Source organism: Pundamilia nyererei, unplaced genomic scaffold, assembly GCF_000239375.1.
Source record: "Pundamilia nyererei isolate P.nyererei 1_Seehausen unplaced genomic scaffold, PunNye1.0 scaffold00155, whole genome shotgun sequence".
NCBI classification, from domain to species: Eukaryota; Metazoa; Chordata; class Actinopteri; order Cichliformes; family Cichlidae; genus Pundamilia; species Pundamilia nyererei.
In genome coordinates, this window is record NW_005187556.1 from 316,976 (window position 1) to 336,956 (window position 19,981).

General features: G+C 40.8%; 1 protein-coding gene across 4 annotated transcripts in view; it reads left to right on the top strand.

Annotated features, from left to right (window-relative positions):
- LOC102203950 (uncharacterized) overlaps window positions 1-18,617 on the top strand; it is a 38,795-nt gene extending 20,178 nt beyond the window's left edge. For 2 of the 4 annotated variants that reach the window (XM_005745182.1, XM_005745180.1), the window contains 8 exons: window positions 4,220-4,325; window positions 8,705-8,923; window positions 10,413-10,553; window positions 12,906-13,061; window positions 13,150-13,325; window positions 15,372-15,506; window positions 16,317-16,454; window positions 17,481-18,617. In XM_005745182.1, the coding sequence (XP_005745239.1) occupies window positions 4,226-4,325; window positions 8,705-8,923; window positions 10,413-10,553; window positions 12,906-13,061; window positions 13,150-13,325; window positions 15,372-15,506; window positions 16,317-16,454; window positions 17,481-17,711 (1,296 nt within the window). In that variant the 5' untranslated portion in view covers window positions 4,220-4,225 and the 3' untranslated portion in view covers window positions 17,712-18,617. The remainder of the gene's footprint in view (window positions 1-4,219; window positions 4,326-8,704; window positions 8,924-10,412; window positions 10,554-12,905; window positions 13,062-13,149; window positions 13,326-15,371; window positions 15,507-16,316; window positions 16,455-17,480) is intronic. The other 2 variants (XM_005745183.1, XM_005745181.1) reach the window with 2 other exon arrangements.
- The last annotated feature ends 1,364 nt before the right edge of the window (window positions 18,618-19,981 follow it).

Here is a 19,981-nt window from a genome sequence, read left to right on the forward strand (position 1 = left end):
ATTTTAACAATCTAAATATGCACATGTACAGACAAATACATTTAAAAAACAAGGAAATTATGTTTTATTACATTTACAGTGATTTTACGTTAATTTACATTTGAAATGTAAAATCAGTCCATTTATGTACATTTAATGATACTCTAGAAGAACAGTACAAAACTGTAAAATACACGGTAAATACTTTTATATTACAATTTTTTTACAGTGTATATATATGTAGGCATACATATTTTCAGACCCCAACATCCTGAGTCCCAGTGGCACATTGTGTTACTTCACTTGAGTTTATTGGGAGAATGCTAACGGATCATACTTGCATACATGAAGACAACTTTGCAGAGCAAAAAGAAATTAATCTGTTTAGCTGAGAGCAAAGGAGCTTTATAATGAAACTCGACTATATTTCTTTTAAGAACTGGGTGACTGGAGTGTACTACTCCCTTTAAAGAAGAACACAAACTAAACACAGTAGGAAAACACCAGTGCTGCCAAACTCAGGTCTAAGGAACACATCCGTCACACATTTTCATCTGTCAGCTTCACCAATAAGGATGAAGGGAGTACACACCATTGCATGAAAGCTTCAATGTTCAGCTATTTGGAAATTGGGAAACATTATTCAGCTACTTCAGAGTACATTTTGTTTTAAGTACATTTTAAAACTCTCCAAAAAGACGAAAGTTTGTGTTTGTTTTGCTATTCTTGTAACACAACTCTGTTCTGGTTTATGGTATATTAATAGGAAACCACATTCTGAATGTTAGTGTAGAGTGATTTTAAGATCATATGAAGGCATATTAAGAGCTCATGAAACAGGCTAATGAGGCTAGGGTCTTTTGCATATTACTGCTTTAGAAAGTTGTTTCTGCTGTTAGCAAAGAACGTCAGTTCATACATCTTAAAGTTCGGGATCCTTTAAGCTCCTATCCTGGCTCCATACACTCTTCAATATTCCATCAGCTCCAATCTGTTGTTTGGCAGTACAGAGTGGAGTGATTGCAGTGGTTTAATCAAAGCAGTAGAGAGCAGCTGAGGTTGCCTGCTGTGAGCCTGAACAATGCAGTGAATGAAAAACCATAAGCGAAAGGGGGCGGCAAAGTTATGTAGCATATGAATATGAATATGTGACCCTTTTAACCTTACAAATAAAACCAAATGCTGATTAATGCACATTAAAACACTTCTCTGCCATATTGGTTTAGCTATGGCTGTGCTTTGCTGGAAGGACTGGAGGAGGATTTTAATGGAGAACAATGGTTTTAGTTGCAAAATAGGCGTCCACCTGTGGTTTATTATATTTGAGGAGAAACAGAGTCGAGCAGATACACGACTAATGGAAGAAGATTGCTGTAATAGTTTCATCTGTATGCCTGTTGACTCTCTGGCTGCCCAGCAACAACACCAAATAATGTTACTGGTGCATGCAGGCAGTTTAAAGTAGGAGCGTGTGGATGATGCTCCACTTGCACACCACAGAGGGACCAGATCATATCAGTATGCCTTTTTATTGTGAGTCATACACCTTGACTCAAAATATTACATCATATCTCTCACAAAATCCTCCCGTGTAACAGAGTCCATGTGCTTCCCTATTATTTCTTACTGTAATTAGCCGCTGGGAGGGCCTCATTAAGAGCCGGGCTCAGTCTCTGAGTTCATTAATTTTTGGCTTTGTTTGCCAGGAGCTCTGCTGCCGGGAAGTAACACAAGTTTACTGTACACATGAGTGTTTTTATGGAATAACTATAGCTTTGAAAACTGTTCAACATTCAGCTATTTAAGTGTACAGGAAAGGAACAGCATCTAGGTTCTCATTATTAGTATGTTGTTGTTGACTTATGTTTGAAATTTCACTTTAAATTATTCTCCTTTGGGGACCTTCTGGTTGATTCATAAAAGACAAAAACATCTCACTTTAATGGACCGTTTACTCCGAAAACCAAACATGCATCTTTTGTTTGTGCTGGTAGTTATCCATGTCACTTGTTCTGGTCTTGGTACCTGTAATTTAGCAATCGCCCCTTGGCTAAGCTGAGTTGTCTGCACATCTTTTGATTGGCGGTTCAGCAGAAAGTTCCTATAACAGTGGCGGTGGTGACAAGGTTTGGGGATGTTTTGGATGTTAACAATACTACAGCTGATTTCTCTGTGAATTTTGGATGTTCTCCTCCGTTCTTGTGGGGTTTTTTTTTTCAAATAAGCCCGTTTAATTCGGCCTATCACGGCTCAGGATTCCTAATCTAAATAATTTCACTTCCTGATTAAATAAACTTGTAGTTTACGTCCCTGAGACAAATCTCAAATCAGCGTAAAAATATAGCGCCAACAAGGTGATTTCCTCTTATATCAGAACACAAAGATACGTGAGGGTTGCGTCAAGAACACCCACAGATGAAAAGGTTACTGCAGGGGCCTCGGTTTGAGTCTGCTCTTTCCTGTTCGCTCTCTCTTTGCTTCCCTGCGTGCTCTACTCTCCTGTCAATAAATGTCAAAAGAAACATTGAATGATCATAGCTTGAAATCAACATATTATTATTTCTACACATTATTTTATGAACTAAATACTGGAGAAATCTTAAGATGCGACTTGTAAGTGTGAATGTGGGCTATACGGCACAAAGGAGGAAAAACAAATCCCGTCCTGTGGGGCAGAATAATGAGCTGAATGAACTGTTGTGTACAAGGCTCCTCTTGTTCAGGGTTTATCTGTTTATTTCATCATTTCTATTCGTGTTATTTCTATTATATTTGGTATACAGTATGACAATGTTTAAGGGAGGACAGGCAAGAGAAAAAAATGTGTGTGTGTGTGTGTGTGTGAGAGGGTGAAAAAGAGAGTGTGTGTGTCTCTGTGATGAAATGCACTTAAAAATGAGGGTGGGAAGTTGTAATAACAGCCCCTAAGGAGTCAGAGAAAGACAGAGATGGATCCGGGAGAACCGGGCCATCGGCAGCCACGAATACTGAAGACCCAAGGCCACACATCCTGGTGAAATCTGCACGCCCATCCCAGCAGGAGAAGGAGTGAGGCCTTAAGTGGGGCGCTCACGGCTAAGGTGTGGGACTCCCAAAGGACCGGAGGCAAAGGGCAGTCGAAGCCGCGAGAGGCCGGTGCGAGCAGAGATCAGGGTCCCAGGGCTCCAGGCCCCCAAGAACCACTCGGTGCCTGGCTGAATCTTACCACACCTTTAACCAATGATTTGAGAGCGTCCCATTGTAGCAGCTGAGCTAGACGCCATCTTTAACATGTAGTCTTTGCTGGGTGAAAAAAAACACAAGCACTGTTGCAGCTTGAGAAAACCAAAGGTTTAGTAAGGATCGGGTCTGGTTACACCTGGAAAGCCAAGATATAAAGTTTATGAAAACAAAACAAATGCAAAATGCAAAGCTCCCAAAAAAACACAAACCACCATTCCTCGGCTTACAAAACGTGCAACTCACTCTCTCACAGAGTTTTAAACCTGAAAAAAAAGTTACTGCTCAGTGTTCAGGATTTCTGTAGATACGATACGACATATACGGCATCTGATATCCAACAGAGTGGTGTTTGACACTAATTGTATGACCTGATTTTGTAAATTGAGGAGCGGTTGTTGGTGTCAGTCTCACGACTTCATGTATTCACAACAAGCCTCCAGCGTTTTCCTGGTAAAATGCAGAAACAGCTGAGCATATTTGGGTTGGTAACATTCACGGTGATAGACGAGACAGTGAGTAATATCCAACAATGGAGTCACAGCAAAATGCGCTACAGGTAATCTTTGTAATGCGACAACACTCTGCCTTCAATATCTGTTCAATATCACATTTTTCAGGATGGTTTTATGTCAAATAATAGCTGCTGAGCTCACAATAGACTGCTACCCTTTTAATTTGGTTTTAAATCAACACTTTATCATTAATTTTTCCTTTGAGACACAGAATATCAATAATTCTCTTCTCTTCAACGATCCCTGTAAGCCATTTACAAAGTGCTCAAATAATTAACCCTTCTATCTTATCTCCTCTGCTACAACCTCTCTTCTCTTTCTCACTCCATCAGACTGTTTTCTGAGTCTTGTATCGTCTGCCCTCTTCACCTCAATTTCTTTTATTCCCTTTTTTTTCCTTTCTTGCATTTATCTCTCTCACCTGTTCTGGTTCTATTATCTCTCCTCCTCCTTCTGTCCACCCCTGTGCTGCACCAATACCACATTTACCTCTCCTCTCTCTTTAGTTGTCCATGGAGGACACTACTTCCATTCTGCCTCGTCTCAAGAGGAAGCCCACCAACACCTATGGGATCGGTGCCCTGGCTAAGTCCTCTCTGTCAGGTGTGTCAGGTGTGTGTCTGTGCTGCTAGATGGTAAAACAGCCCCCATGTTGCCTCCACATGCTCCACGGTGGATCAAGAGTGAAGTTGTTGTTGAGCTCTGGCAGGGGCTGCATCTCCTTTCCCTGCTGTGCAAAAGATAATTTTTGGTTTCTTCTTGCGTGTTATTCAGATGATTGGTTGGTGACACATTAGTGCAGCAGCCAAATGATCAGTGTGTGGTTTGGTTTAATGGGAATCACCAGTATAAATGAGGCTAAATGGACTGTGTAATCTCTTGTCATTTTTCTCTTCTAATTGGTAATTACTTTGACTTAACTTTAAATCGTTGTGTTGCCCTTTATTTAAGGCAACCAAACCATTCATTCCTCTTTGCAGAGTGGGGTTTTTTTTCCCTTCTGCAAACTTTTCTCAGAGGGTGATAAAGCGGTGGCAGTCACACTGGTTTAGACAGAAGATGCAGGCTGACCTTTCAGTTATAATAAACTACAAAATAGAAAGAGTAGTCTGGAAATAAAATCTGGAAAAGCTCTGCCTATGCAATTTGACAACAAATGCAAAAATGCAGTGAAAAGAGTCGTTTGACTGATCAAAGAACTTCTGAACAGTAAATAATTTCTTACGTCCTAATACAGTGTAGACAACCCCTCCTGAACCATCAGTGGTAGTTAGCACATGCCCCCATCAACCTGTGATTATTAAAGCTTTTTGTAAACAACACCAACACCAAAGAAGAACAGTTGGCTTACTATCCAAAATCCAAATAACTATAATATTTGAGCGCATTTAGATTTGGTCAGTCTTCCTTTTAAGGACATCTCCCTGTGAACATGCCAATGGCACAGCTTAATTTTGGGATTGCTTGATGGAAGTCACGCTCTGACCGTCTGCATGTGTGCATCTGCAGTTTTACCACAGACCTCAAACACACAGACCAAGCATCAACCCGGCTTCCATGTTAAGGGTCCAAACATCAAATATCAGTAGATGAGCTCATGATGTCCAAGCTCCTCAAAAATCGTCCATCAAGTTAGAAAAAACAGAAGCGTACTCATCAACCGGGATCAGAGTTATTCTGAAAAGTTCTAAGACGATTAGCATCAAACAACCAAAAACTGTGGTACATCCCATTTCCTGCCCATTCATGGTTCAGAAAGGAGTGTTTTCATTACATTGACGTAATGAAAACCTGCCCCACGTGTCTGATGTGTTTCCATCTTAACCAAAATTCAGTTCAATTTACTTTCATTTTTTCATATATAGCAACAATAGTCATGTAAAGTGCTTTATATTGTAAGATAAATATCCTCGGATGTTATAGAAAGAACCCCAAGGCAAGAACCACTTGTGAGGGTGGTCAGAGCAAGACTTTCAAGGAGATCTCTAAAAATTATTAGCAGTGCTGGCAGCAGTCCATAGATGCACCCGGAGAAGACCTTGAAAGGGATATGGGCCAAATGGAAATCAGGTAGTTTTTAACCTTTAATGGGAAGAAGGAACATTTTTCATGGCACCTCGATAGCCTGTGAACAAAGGAGTTTAGGAGGACTTCAGGGTGAAGAAGTTGTGCTTTCATTAGACCGAATATGAAAAACACAAGAGCCTCACAAACTGAAAGCACAAAACTTACAATTACACATCTTACATGTCAAATGCTCTTTGTTAAGTTGAACCTTGGTTTAACATAACAAACGGACATGTTTTTACCTCCAGGGCAGCCTCTGAGATCTGTTTGCTTGATAAAATCTCCACTATGCTTCTTCCATCACTTGGTTTCTGCACTGCTTGCAGGCCAAAGAATCATCTGACACCCTTGAAGAAAACATGTTTAATTATCTTTTCAAATTGCCATAAACGGCAATGGACTTTGTAAATGAAACTCTGACTTAACAAACAACTTCACTCTAGAGCAGGCGAAGGAGGAGGAGGAGCTTGGAACCAACATGGCCGCCCCTGTGGGTGCCCCTTCCTATATCACTCCCTACTTTCCTCTCTCTTCCACTGATATCAACAGCAGACGTCAATGACGGGACACATTTCAGAGTCATTGATGGAAATTCAATCAGATCTTTGATTTCAAAGAAACTAAAGTAAGTAAGAATACTTACTTTAATTACTTACTGAAGCATCTCCACAGGTGTGTTGGGAAATGTAGTGTATTTGTACCGTGGCAGTGCTGCTGCTGGTGGTGGTGTTGGTGGTGTGGCCCGATATTTGTGACTCTGTTGTGCAGTGTCGTGACTACAAGTGGCCGGTGCCTCTTTCGTGCTCTCTCTTGCTCTGTGCTTCAAACTGTAGTGCTCTTTGTTGTCTGAGTGCAGCATCTCAGAGTGTTTATGTAAAAAATGTATTTTCTGTTGTGTCTGGTGCACTTTAAATACATCTGCAGCTATCTTTTAACAGTGTATAGTGTTATATTTTTGAGCCTTTGAATAGCCAAGACCCCAACACCCTCCCTCATCCTTCATCCCCATTCTTTCCACCTATTTCCATCCCCAATTAGGCTCTGCAGGGACTGTTTGATTTTCAAATGAGATTGGCTCGCTTTGTCTAAGAGGAAAAGTGTTTCTATTTTTAGCCCAGCCTGTTACTTGCCCCATGGACCGGGGGAGCAATTTCCAAAGCTCGCTCTTTGTTTATTCATGCCTGCTGGATTTTAATTTAATTTTTTAATCGATCAGTGTCTCCGTACCCATTTGAGTCAGTGAATATGTCCCCAGTTTGGAGCCTATATTTGCATCTTAATTGGACAGAGATTTGCCGGTGGACACTTCTCCCTGTTCTGTTTACACCGAGGGACTATTTCTTCTGCCTCTCTTCGGCTCCGTAAAACATTTTTAATCACGTAAATTCTAATGAACCTCATTCATTCTGTTTACAAGAAAATGAGCAATTCTTGTAATTATTAATGTGGGTTCGTCAGCATTTCACTCGACATCCTTTGTTCTTTGTTAAAATGAGCAAACTTTAACAAGCACATGGGCAACCACGATGACCTCTGACCTCATCATTCCTGCCAATCACCTGACCAAAGATTAAGCATGGTTTGCTGTGCATACAAATGAAGATTCAGCAGTGAATAAAGATGATAGAGAGTTATATGATACAAAAATGTATATTTATTTTTATGCTAGGGCTAATAGCTAATAAACCATCTTGCAATTATTAATTTTAAAATATTTTCAATTTGTGTCACATTGATATGCTGGCTTCTTCCATATTATCAGTCAAGTTACAACGTATTTGTGGAGTTATGGCTTTTAAGAGCCATGTTTCAGTTTTACAAAAGAGAAATAAAAAAAAATGGAAAAAAAATATTAGTGTTTTAGGATCTGTGAGGGCACACAGCTCTGGTTCAAATCTTCTGCTTAGATCCTGGCTGCACTGGCCTGTAGACTGGTCAGTGATTGCTTCTTCTTTTGGCTGATCCCTTCACCATGGCAACCACAGGTTGAAAAATGTGTATAACCTGAACGGTTGGTGAGTGGTTGCTAGAAGTTTCTCCACCACACTGAGTGTCTACACTCAACTTTTTGACCAGTATGAGTACGCATCTGGGTCTCCCTGGGGAGTACTCACATGCCAAACAAAGAAAGTCTCATACTGAATCAAACATCTTGTACTATCGCAGCACTTATCATTATTATCTTAAACAATTTGTCTCACTGTAGAAGCCAAGGAGTGACTGTCACGCTCGTTGTGATGATTAGTACTGGGGTAATAACCGAGGTGACACATTTAAAACGAGTTGACTGCTGACAGCTGATATCCTCAGGTCCACACACAGAAAATCAAAGGCAGCAGTGGTTTAAAGGTCAGAGTTTAATGTGGTCCACAGAGAGATAAATATTAGCATGTTCCTCTTGAGGAAGGCTTATTATAATAACAAAAAGACCCGTGCAGACTAAATGCTTCTGAAACATGGCCGGTGTGACTAGAAGCTGTCCAAAGGACTGAATATTACTGCAGTCAGCAGAGCTTCTTTGGAAATAATGAAACACCAGTTCACCCACAAATACATCCATGCTCATTCTGATGATCCTAGCATACTACTGAATGCGTTTTTATAGATTAATGAAATTAAATAGGTGCCATGTTGTTGTCATAAAATCACGTTCAATCACAAATTCATTTATTACTGAGCTAACATTTCCTATCATCATCTCAAGTGTTAAACAGACCCTCACATTTCTCATTATCATTCTACTCCTACCCCCACCCCAACCCCCACATGAGCCTCAGATGGAGGTGTAGTCAACTGCAGGGGCCAGAAGTAGTTTTGACACAGTTTTTGTGTGTGTGTGTGTGTGTGTGTGTGTGTGTGTGTGGTGTGTGTTGTACGTGTGTGTTGCTGGTCTGCCCCTCCTGCCGCCCTCATACCTCCTGTAGGTGTGACTCGCTCCATGAAGGACAAGGTGACCAAGCCCACCGCCATGGCCCAGGGTCGAGTGGCCCACATGATAGAGTGGCAGAGCTGGGGCAAACCATCTGCGGGGCCGCTAGGGGGAGCGGGCCATACCAACCTTCAGAGGGAAAAGGAGAGGAGGATGGAGAACGACGCTTACAGTGACCTTAGCGATGGCGAGAAGGAGGCTCGCTTTGCTGCAGGTGAGGACACACCTGAGTGCTGAATTTGCAAATATGCTGCACTAATGCTTCAGTCGCATTGAGGAAACTTGTGCAATGATTTTGCAATCTTGTCGCCTTTGAAGTGGTTGGTCCACAGACGGACAGCGGCTCTGTGATTACTCGCAATCAGTATGTTATCAGTTTGTGATTAAATGGAGTCAAGCTTGCAATCTATTTATGATAATATTGAAAATGATTAATTAGTGCATCCATCCATTCTCTTCCATTTATCCTGTTCAGGGTCGTGGGGGGGCTGGAGACTATCCCAGGTGACTTAGGGCAAGAGGCAGAATACACCCTGGACAGGTTGCCAGGCTGTCGCAGGGCTAACACATAGAGACAGACAACCATTCGCACTCACATTCACACCTGTGAACATGCAAACTCCACACAGAAAACCCAGCCTGATGGTGGAAATGAACTCGGGACCTTCTTGCTGTGAGGAAAGGAGGAGCTTAGAAATCTTGCTTTTGTTAGAAATATACCCAGAATACAACCACGAGGACAAACAGCTGAGTTGAGTCCTATATTGCAAAAAGCTGCATCGCAGATGAGTTTTGCTCAGCGCAGACTGAGTTGCTGAAGTGCCTGCGTTTGCAAATCATCACTAATCTTTCTGAAAGAAACTGCAGTGAGTCCAAGTCAGACCACCGTTGTCTGGTGACAGGTTGCCTCCCACCATGCAACCTCTGCAACTACCTTGCTCTTGTGATGCGCAACCAGAGGTTGAAAGTGTTGCACACTCAACAACTGGATGACTTCTTGGTTGTCTGTTGCATGAGCAGGTTGTCATTATGTATATAAGACTAAAGGTAAACTTTTTAGTAAACATAAATAACAAATGGCAAATTGTTTTAAAAAAAAAAAGTCAGTAAACAGGATATAAAGAGTCTGGAAAGTGAAGCCAACTTGCATCCTGTCCAATTTTTCCTAATTTTTTCAGAGACCATAACTGTGCGTCCATATTTTATTCACAATCAATCTATCCTACAAATTTGTTCATCTCATGCTGATTAATGGCTAGAATTACATGAATACAAAAGATTTATTAAACTTATAACAAATACTTGGCAGTCACTTTCAGAACATTGCAGCTATTTATTAAAACAAAACGAAGTCTGAAATGTTATTAGACGACCTTGTGTTGTTTCAGAAAATGAAACATTGATCAGATTTTTAGGTAATATTTAGCTGAGCTGTCGCTGGTAATTGATGACTGCAGCACTTTCAGAGAAAAAACAGGGTGATGCACTTTCTTTGAAAATGAGTCTAATAAACCCTCAGTATTCTCCTCCAATCCAACACAAACCTGCTGTTTATCCATATTAATGACTGTCGTTGTATCATTAATTAACATGTGTATGTGGTACCAGAGCAGGGACTGGGATTTGCTTCACGCTCATGATGTTTTAGCGAGTCGGGGGATTTTTTCATTCTTGCTACATGCATTGTTTATCTCCATCTTCAGGTATCATGCAACAGTTTGCAATTTCTGAGGCGACTCTGTTTGGTTGGAACTCGATGGACGGGGAGAGCATGGGAGCCGGCTCCAACCAGGGCAGCGTCGCCCACCTGAGTGAGGTCAACCAGGAGAGCATCACCAGCAGAGGTCAGTGGATCACCAGCCGGCCCATTTGGTGACTCGGTTTAGCTTTTGTTTTGTCCCACTGTTTGGTCGCTGCGAGCCACAGCAGAGTGACCAGTTAAGTCTTAGATGTCAAGCCCGGTCCTTGTAAATTAGGTGCTATGGTGCTACATTTGGTGCCATCAACACAATAGAGATTAATTATGTTGATGACACAATATGTGGAACTACTGAGAGGATCTAAGAGTTAAATGTGAGACAGAGATTTGTGATAAATTAACTCACTGTGTCTAAAACCTGAACGCTGTTAAAGTAAAACACGGACTCACTTTGTGCGAGAGATTCAAACATGTCTCAAACTCACGTCTTTGGACCACACAGTGAACTCCAGGTTTTACTCCAATGTGAGTTGTAAAAAAAAAAAAAAAAAAAGAGTCCTGTCAGTTTGTCTCCAAAGCAGGGGTAAAGGACTTTTGGAGGGCAGGCTCACAGCTGCACATGTCTGCCTTTCACTCTGACCAGGCACTTACTCAATAACTTCCAAATGACAAATTCAGATGACAGCCTGCCAGTGCTGAAATACCAGAGCACATTCTGTTAGGGCTTCATGTCTGTAGCCCAAAAGAGCTGCGTGCATCAAAGGCAGAAACAGACTGGATGAAAGTTGAGATTTAAATTTTGCACAAGGTTTTATTAAAGAAAAATGTTGGCAAACTCATATCCTGATTTGAGCCTCGGGTGATAAGATATTTGTTTCAAACACATTCTGGCCTCACAGGAATGGCCGTGTATCCTCATAAAAATCAAAGCAAAACAAGAAATACTCCCATATTTTTCTTCCCATTCTAAGATAAAGTAAAACTAATGTGTACCCTTTAACATTTACCTGCATACAGAGTAACACTGTAAACTCTCTGTGCAGGTAAATGTTTGTTCTGACTGGTGTTTAGTAAAGCAGAGCACTGTCCAAGCCCTGAGGGAGCCTGTAGGTTAGCACAAGGACTTAGCCCCGCTCTCATTAACACCACCATATGGGCTCTGCTCAGTGCTTTATCTAGCATGCAACATCAACATACACACACGTGCAAGGGATACACACACAACAACGGTTACACAGCTACTTCATATCCACATTAGGACTGAGGGCATGTTTCTCCTCCACAGCGCTGCATCCCTCCATGGCTCTGCTCTGTAGATAAGCTAATCATACTGCTATTAAAGTTATTACCATATGTTTCTCTTGGCTGAGGTCAGGTTTAACCCTGTTTTATATCAGCCTAGATAAACACTAATGGCTGAGGTGTAATATTAGATCTTCTGATTTAGATTTAGTTCATTAGAAAGGAAATAGTATCCATAAGAGATCACAACAAGGTTTGCAATTAAAAACAGCGTGGTTCTGATATTGCTGCGGAGTTATCAAAAGTATTTTTTCGTGCTTTGTTTGTCACAAAGTGAAGAGAAACAGTCATCTGTTGATTTCCATCATATGTTTAAGAAGAACCTTTCATTGTTTACCTTTACAGTACAGTTTGGGTGAATTTTGGCCAAATGTATCTGCAACAAATTCTGAACTACAGATCTTTTTCTCAAGTCTGACTTTAATAAATGGATGATTAATCATTAATAAATGTTTCAGAGTGCAGGGAGAGTAATTATTAGGTTTTAAAATAAAACCAGACCCAGTATATCTAAGACATGAAAACATAACAGCCAAAATTATAATATGATTATTAATTATAATGATTATATTTTATTGAAAGTGAAAGAAGCAAGAACATTCTGGAACTGTTAGGATTTATTATATAACCACTTATAACCATAACAGCTTTTAAACACATCCACACACAAAAATCCTCATAACTACAGTTTGTAATCATGGATAATAATTAAGCTGTAATTAGCACTCAGAGCACGCTGCTTGCTTATTGCAACTTTCTCTGTGCATTCAAAGCTATGGTAGAAACGCCAGCTCAGGTGCATTAATCTCAGTTTAATGTCAGTTAGCTCAGAGAAATGAAAGATCTGAATTTGTTTGTTTTTTATTCTAAAATAATGTAATTTAGGGTATTTTTAAGTTTTGTGGCTTTCAAATCTCAGAATAGGTAACATTTTATCCAAAAAGTATGCAACAGTTAATAGTTTGGTAAAACATCTGAATCTAAACTGATTGAAGCTTCCATATTAATCCAACTCCTAAACTTTTGCAAACTAAAAAGACAAATTACAGAACGTTCCAGCTCCGCTCCTCCAGCTACGTCTTGATTTTTCTCTGCCCATGACTTGGTTTACCCCTGCCTCTCCACCCTAGCAGCGTCTTCTCTGTCTGTGTTTTCCTCTACAACGCCTACCATCTGTCTGTGCTTCCCTGTACAGACCAGGTGCTCCATCACTCCTCTGCGGATGTCTGGCCTCACACCTACGTCTCGCAGGGCCTGTACTGCCTGTCGTCTTCTGACGCCTGGGACCCAATCACCAGCCAGCCCTCGGGCGTGGCATCGCCTGCTGCAGGCTCCTACATCATGGCTGCCGGTGATGATTTATCATCCTCTCTTACAGGCTTTAAGCACCAGACTGTGTCACTGAGCACTGCACACTGGGTGTCTTGTGGTTGTTGCAGGTGGCAGCAATGGAGCAGGAGGCACACCTGGTGAGGGGTACGAGGGGACAGTAGGAAGTTACATTCAGCAGCACCAGGTTCAACTCGCCCTGCAGCAGCAGAGTCAACTCCAACATCTCCAACAGCTTCATCACTACCAGCAGCAACAGTTTCTGCAGTACCAACAACAGCAGCAGGTCTGTGAAAGTGATTTTTATAAAGCCTTGCACTGTTTTTCATATAAACACAGCAGCAGATGCATCAGACATGTCGGCACCAGGGATAAATTTCTATCAAAGAAATGGATGTATCCACTGTTTATTCACCAACTGGTTTCTGCAGTGCTGATTGAGGCCTGAAGCTTAGTGTTAGGATCATCACCAGCTTGGGTTTCTGAAAATAGATTTAACAAAGGTGTGGGACAGACAAAAACAACAAACAGAGGATATTTAATGCTCATACGGTAATAACTCGTAAATCACAAGTTAGCCACGTCTTTGCTTGTACCCTAGTTTATAACATAACAAAATAATTACATGTTATATTAAATAAGATTTAAAAGTAGTAATTCATAACATAAACCCGTCCAAAAAACATCTACTGAGGTCACAAATGAAGCGACAAGTACAGACGTTTTCCCAAAGACTTATTTACAGACAGACTTAGAGAGGTCGCCCCCTGGTGGCCATTAGAAAGGATGTAGGTTCTGATTACTTTTCAGACCTAGAGGCTGAATTTGTCCTTTGTGTATACTTATATCAAACTCTTTTTACATCATGGGGCACGTACACCCCACTTACATCTTAAGTGGGCCGAACCAAATCATTCTTTTCTGTCTGTGTAAGGATCTTTAACTACACATTCAATACATTTGATATAAGAAAGAGTGAAAGTGAAAGAAGGGAATTATAGTCAGGACAAATAAACAAATGTGGAAAATTATAGAAAGGGTTATGGCCTTTACTTAGACTCTCCTACAGTCACAATTAAATTAGTAATTCATAATTAATGAATCAAAATAAAAAATATAATAATTATTATAATTTCTATAATATAGAAATTTCTGTTATATTTTACTTGTTACTTTGGTGTAGTAAAAAAGGCCATGGGGGAGGTCTTTATCAGAAGGTGAAGCTGTAAAACTGATAAAAATACAGCCCTCCTTATTATAATACCCTCCTTTACATTTTCCAAAGATGTCCAGTGGGCTGGTTTAGGGGAAAAAGTCCATGATGGCTGAACTTTAACTTTCTCAACATGAAGGAAAGGTTTCCACCTTGTTTGGTGAGATTTTGCAGTGTTGATGGCAGCAGCTTCTTAAAATGGAAAACACAAATACCACTCAGCAGATTCAAAGCACCTTCACAGATAACTGTTACACTAACACAGTCCAGTATAAATCATGCATGCACACAGCCTTAGGTCTGCTGTCCTATTAAATATATACACCACATGTCTCTGCTCCCACAACATGTGCACTTGCTGACCTTGTTTAAGTTTCTTATGGGTTCATTTTGTGCAGACAGTTTGAATATTGTTGAAATCAGCTGCTGACTTTCAGCTCTCAGTCTGCTGGAAGGTTTTCTGCAAACGAAGTGAGTCACGGTGAACTGTGACACCCCAAGACTTTGTTGGCTGCTCTTGCATTGGGTGCATTCTCAGAGCTCATTAAATAACTGCGAGTTATGAAATACATACTTGAAAAGGTCAGGGACTGTGTCTTAGAAAAGGTGTACTGATCCGAGACCACAATGGAAATGAGCTTGTTAGCTTTACCGTGTGTATTATATGCCTTCCCCGGAGAAGGAGACTATTGAACGTCTTACATTTAGAATAAAATCTTCCAGTCAAGGCATTTCCGCACCGTTCCCTGCAGCAACCTCATAATTTAGAGAGATTTTAAAAGTAGAAGCCAAACTAGAAGAGAGTGGAAAAAAAATACTAGAATATGTGTCCTCCACCTCCTGCAAAAGCCCTTGGGATAAATGTTGGAAGAAAAAAGCGGCCTCGTCTTTTGTTTGGCGATATGTGCGCGTTACAGCACTACGCCGTCCATTATTCAAATGTCAGGAGCAGTTGGTTGTGGGTGTTTTTAGATTCCTAGTGGGAGGCAATTTTATTGTTCCAGAGAAAAACAAAAGTTTAAAAAATAAGCGGCCACAAACCAAGAGATTGTTGATCGGGGTTACATATTAACGGCCAAATCCTGAATATTCTGTTTTTATTCTTGCTTCCCTTTACAGTCTATGGAGCACAGGCTACACAGTGCCTCCCATTCACTCCAAGCCACGCCCAATAGCACCATCCACAGCCTCGGTCCACCCACTCACCCTCGGCTAGCTGACCTGTGGGGAGCAGCACAGGTTGAGGGACATCAGGTAGGCGCTCGCCTGCTGAATCCAAATGCTCGGATTACAGAGCTTGCAGACTCGATGGTGGTTTAATATGTTCTGACAGAGCGGCTATGACAGTTTGCAAGGACACAAGGGTGCGTGACTATATATGCAGTTGCAAGGATAGGACTCTGTCTCCTGTCACTATTACAGAGTGACTGAGACAATGCAGTCATCATAGCCGTGACAGCATGTCTAGTTTCTGCTGGAAGCTACGGTTTATGATGTTTGGTCTCGATTAAAGATAAAGGTTGAATGCTGATATATTTTTGTGTTTTCTCTGCTAAATCTTTGTTTTATGAATCTGGCTTTGTTTATATCAGCAGGCCTATTTAGCACACATCTGTAGAGCAGTGAAAGATGAACTGCCAGGAAAGTCTGCAAGGTAGGAGACAGGCTGGAGGTCTGCATGGAGCACTCAGCATGACTGCCTGAAGTGGATTTGATGAGTTTTGAAAGAGATGTGTAAATCAGCCTGGTCGTCAGAGTGGCATGCCACAAGGTCCGCAAGTTTCAGCGTTTGGAATCAGCATCTGTATCTGTTGCACCCAGCTAAAGTGTATGTTCTTTCGCTCCGACCCCCTGCAGATGAAAACCATGCTGGGTCGGGCCATCTCCTGTTCGTCTTCTGTTTTATTTGTCTTTTTATTTTACCTGTTATCAGGGACTTCTGGAGCCCAAGTGAAGGACGGATGTCAGTTTAAATTACGTGTGAAAATGCCACTAACCTGTTGAATCCCTTTCCAGTTTAAATTCCGTTCAACAAGCGCTTCAGTCAAATTTAACTGGTTGCAGGTGGAGATCGTTGGACACTTGAATGCACAGATGGCTGACATGGTCGGAGGCGTGGTGGAGACGGTCGGAGAAGAGCCAGAGCCCGAGTCTGAAGACTTCCCTGAACAGCGTGAAGAGGAAGAGGAGGAGCTAACAAAGGTGAGTTAGAAACAATACACTGTACTAAAAACACTGAAGAATCAGGAAAACGTTATTATTAAAAACTGCCGCTTGGGTGTAAAGGTAAGTCAATCCCATTTTAAAACAGCAATATTGTACATAAAAGAGCAGCCCATACCTTTTTTAAATATTTGTGGTCATGGTGGAGTACTAGGTTATCAACTAGTTAACAAGCTGCAGTCTTAAACTGCGTGTTGCATCACACAGACACACCTACCAGCCGCCTGGAAACAAAGCAGCCAAGCTTTGACAATCTCCAAGAGACAATTTATTTAAAAAAATATAACCCAGCTGTTTCAAACAGGAAAGTATCCATGGAGACCAAAACTGTGTTTTACATTTTTATGCTAAAAAGCTGAATATTTAATATGGAAACCTATGGGGATTGAGTCAAGTGGCCATGTGATGAACTGCAGTTTTGTCAAATTTCCATAGACTCCTGTGCACAATAAAAAATCATAAACAGTTTTGGTCTCCATAACCAATTTCATCTTTCATAACTATTATTATTATTTCAGATTATCTGAGTCACCGAACTGAACTTCTTGACCATGTTTGTTGTGTTTTTTTTATTAATGAAATTATATGACAAATTTTATTGCTTGCACAGTTCAGCATGAAAAGTGACTGTTTTAGAAATGTGTGCTGTAGTTTTGGTGAGTGAAAGTCAAATCTTTTGCTTATAAATATTTATAACTAAGCACTTGACTAATTATAACCACCCATGGTTCCAAAACTTCATGATGCCTAAATGAAGCCTGCGTAATGCCACTTGACAAACCCTTGGGTGAAGGGATGGTGGCATCTTAACCGGGCAGGCTCTATTGGTTCTACTGCCCCAAATCAGACACATGACTAACATTTTAGAGAGAACAATTATTTCAAAAATTGGCTCTTATCTGTAAGAACAACATGTAAGCACCTTACAAGAATGAATAACAGAGCTTCACTCACCTGCGATACAGAACAAATGTCCTTAAAAATCTCTACTTCCTGCCTTCACAGGTAGAAGAGGTAACATTAACTTTGGAGCCAGAGCCGTGCTCTTTGACGCCCTCCCCGCTGAGGGAAGATGCCCCTTCGACCAGAGGTTCAAGCCCAGGACTACCAGCACAGACCACCGAACCCGTCGCAGAGAGGATACCCTTTGACGTCACGCCCTGCGTCGTCCAGTCATTGGAAGAGAAAGATGAAGAGGCAGACGAGGGCTCCATTGTTGTTGTTGCAACCAATTGAGTCATTTGGACGAAACTCTGTCAAAAACTGGAAATTAATACTTCAATAATCAGTCAAGCTATTATCCCAACCCCTCCCTCTCCCAAATATTTACCTACTTTGAGGCCGAGGAAATGCGACTTTTTTTCCGATGAGAATGTGGGATGTAATGTACACTATGGCCAAGGAGACACCCCTACCACCAGTCTAGTATGGGAAATCTGGAATATCACATATATGAGACTAATTAACTTTGATTTAAGGCAGAAGAGAGACTTGAATTCAGTGACTGCTGAAACAAGCTGTTTGAGAATAAAGATGTATTCAATAAACAGTTTGGACTGACTGGAACAAAGAACCAGGACTGAAAGCCAAACTGGCAACACAGGGATGGGGGAAAATTAAAAGAAAGGATAAGAAGAAAAAAGTTAAGGGCCTATTTATAAATTCAGCGCAATACAACAAACATGGGCACAATCAGGGTTTGCAAATAATTCAGAGTGGCTGTTTCAAGATGCTTTCAGCATCAGAAATAGGCTTTTGTATGCAAAAATAAAAACCCCTTCAAGGCCAGAAATACCTGGTCAGAGAGCAGTTTGATTGGCTAATTAACGTGTTTAGGTTTGACTGACGGCTGAGATGTCTTGATGAGGTAAAGACGGCGTAATCTAGAACTCATGGCAACCTGAGGCATGCACTTGGAGTTATTTGCAAACACTTGCTCTGGACACAACCAAAAGAACGTGCATGCTTTTTAACAGTGAACTAGCCCTAACAGTATAACACAGTAATACAAAGTAATAATATATCAAATTGCTTTTTATAATAAAAGGGAAAAAATCAAATAAACCGATATGTATTTGTATGAATGTAACACTGTATGTATGTTTGTATGAATGTAGCTTTGTTTGTGTGTAAAATATATATTCTGGGAAACAAATTCCTCTCTCTGCTGTTCTGTGCCAAAAACGTTTTTTCTCCTGTGATGCCTTCATTAAGATAATGTGTTACCTCTTTGCCTTAATGAGCAACTTTCTAAACAGGGGAGAGCTGTCAAGGTTTATGCAGGACACGAAGGCAGACATGATGGAAAAGTGAGCCATTTATCGGCTGCTTACCCAACGCATCCAATCCAACATCCAACTCAAACTAGGAGCTGACGCTTAACACAGATGAAGAATTCAAAACTAACGCTAGAGCAGCAACCATCTAATCAGGAATCAGGAAGCCACGAAAACAGACTTCAAATTAAAAAAAGGTCAAAATAAAGCTCAACACACTGGAGTAACAATGAACGCATGAACCCAAACTAGAAGAGAACATTACTAGAAAACCCTGAAGTAAAAACAGACTCCGGAATATCACAAGGAATCAACTCACTGTCAAATAAATAATCACTAACTGAAATACAAGCTCTCAGAATCTCCTTTGAGAGTCTGTCTTTGACTGTGAGTGCTGCACTCTAGAGCTAAACATTGTTGAAACATTTTGATTATGTCTTAGTTTTTAGTTTCATTTTATGGCTTTTATTGTAGTAAAACACCTTCCTATAACTCTTCCTTTAACTGCCATTTATTGTATCTACCAGTAATGTAGTTACATTTGATTACCACAACCACAGTTACACTTGTAAAGTTATCATGTAGAAAGTCTTTTTGATGATTCAATAGGGACTCCTTTATTTTTGCCATGTGCAGGAATTTATATTTGGCCAGAGTTACTAGGCGGGACAAATAAAAGTGACGTCTCAGTGATCATAAGGGATGTTTGCAGGTGATCCATTAGGAAGTGATAGTGAACGAGCACAAGCTTTACGCATGTGTTTCTCTCCAGAAGCAGCAAATGAAGTAATGTGGGAGCAGGAGGGGAAGGTGAATTGATATGTTCTAGTATAAGGGCTGTCTTTGGACTGTGTATAAGTCTGTGTATAGCAGCCGGGCTATAGGATGTGTAGAGGAATAACACAGTGCAGAAATTACCCCATGATCTCGACTAATCCAGGAACTAATAAAGTACTCCTTTTGTTCCATGTGCGTTAAATACAGACATTTTTTTCCCTGCATGCCATGTGATGTTGCAGCTATTAAAAGTCAGAGAAAAGAATCTGACTCAGCTACCTGAGGGCAATAAACAAACCTCTTTTTACAAAATCCCCATTAAATTCAGTGATGGCTACACAACATATGCCAAGACTCAACTCAACAATTCAACTCTGAGTCACATTATTAGCCGTATTTTGCCAGACTTCTCCATAAGTTATGTAATAGATCTAATACTAGAGAGGCATACAG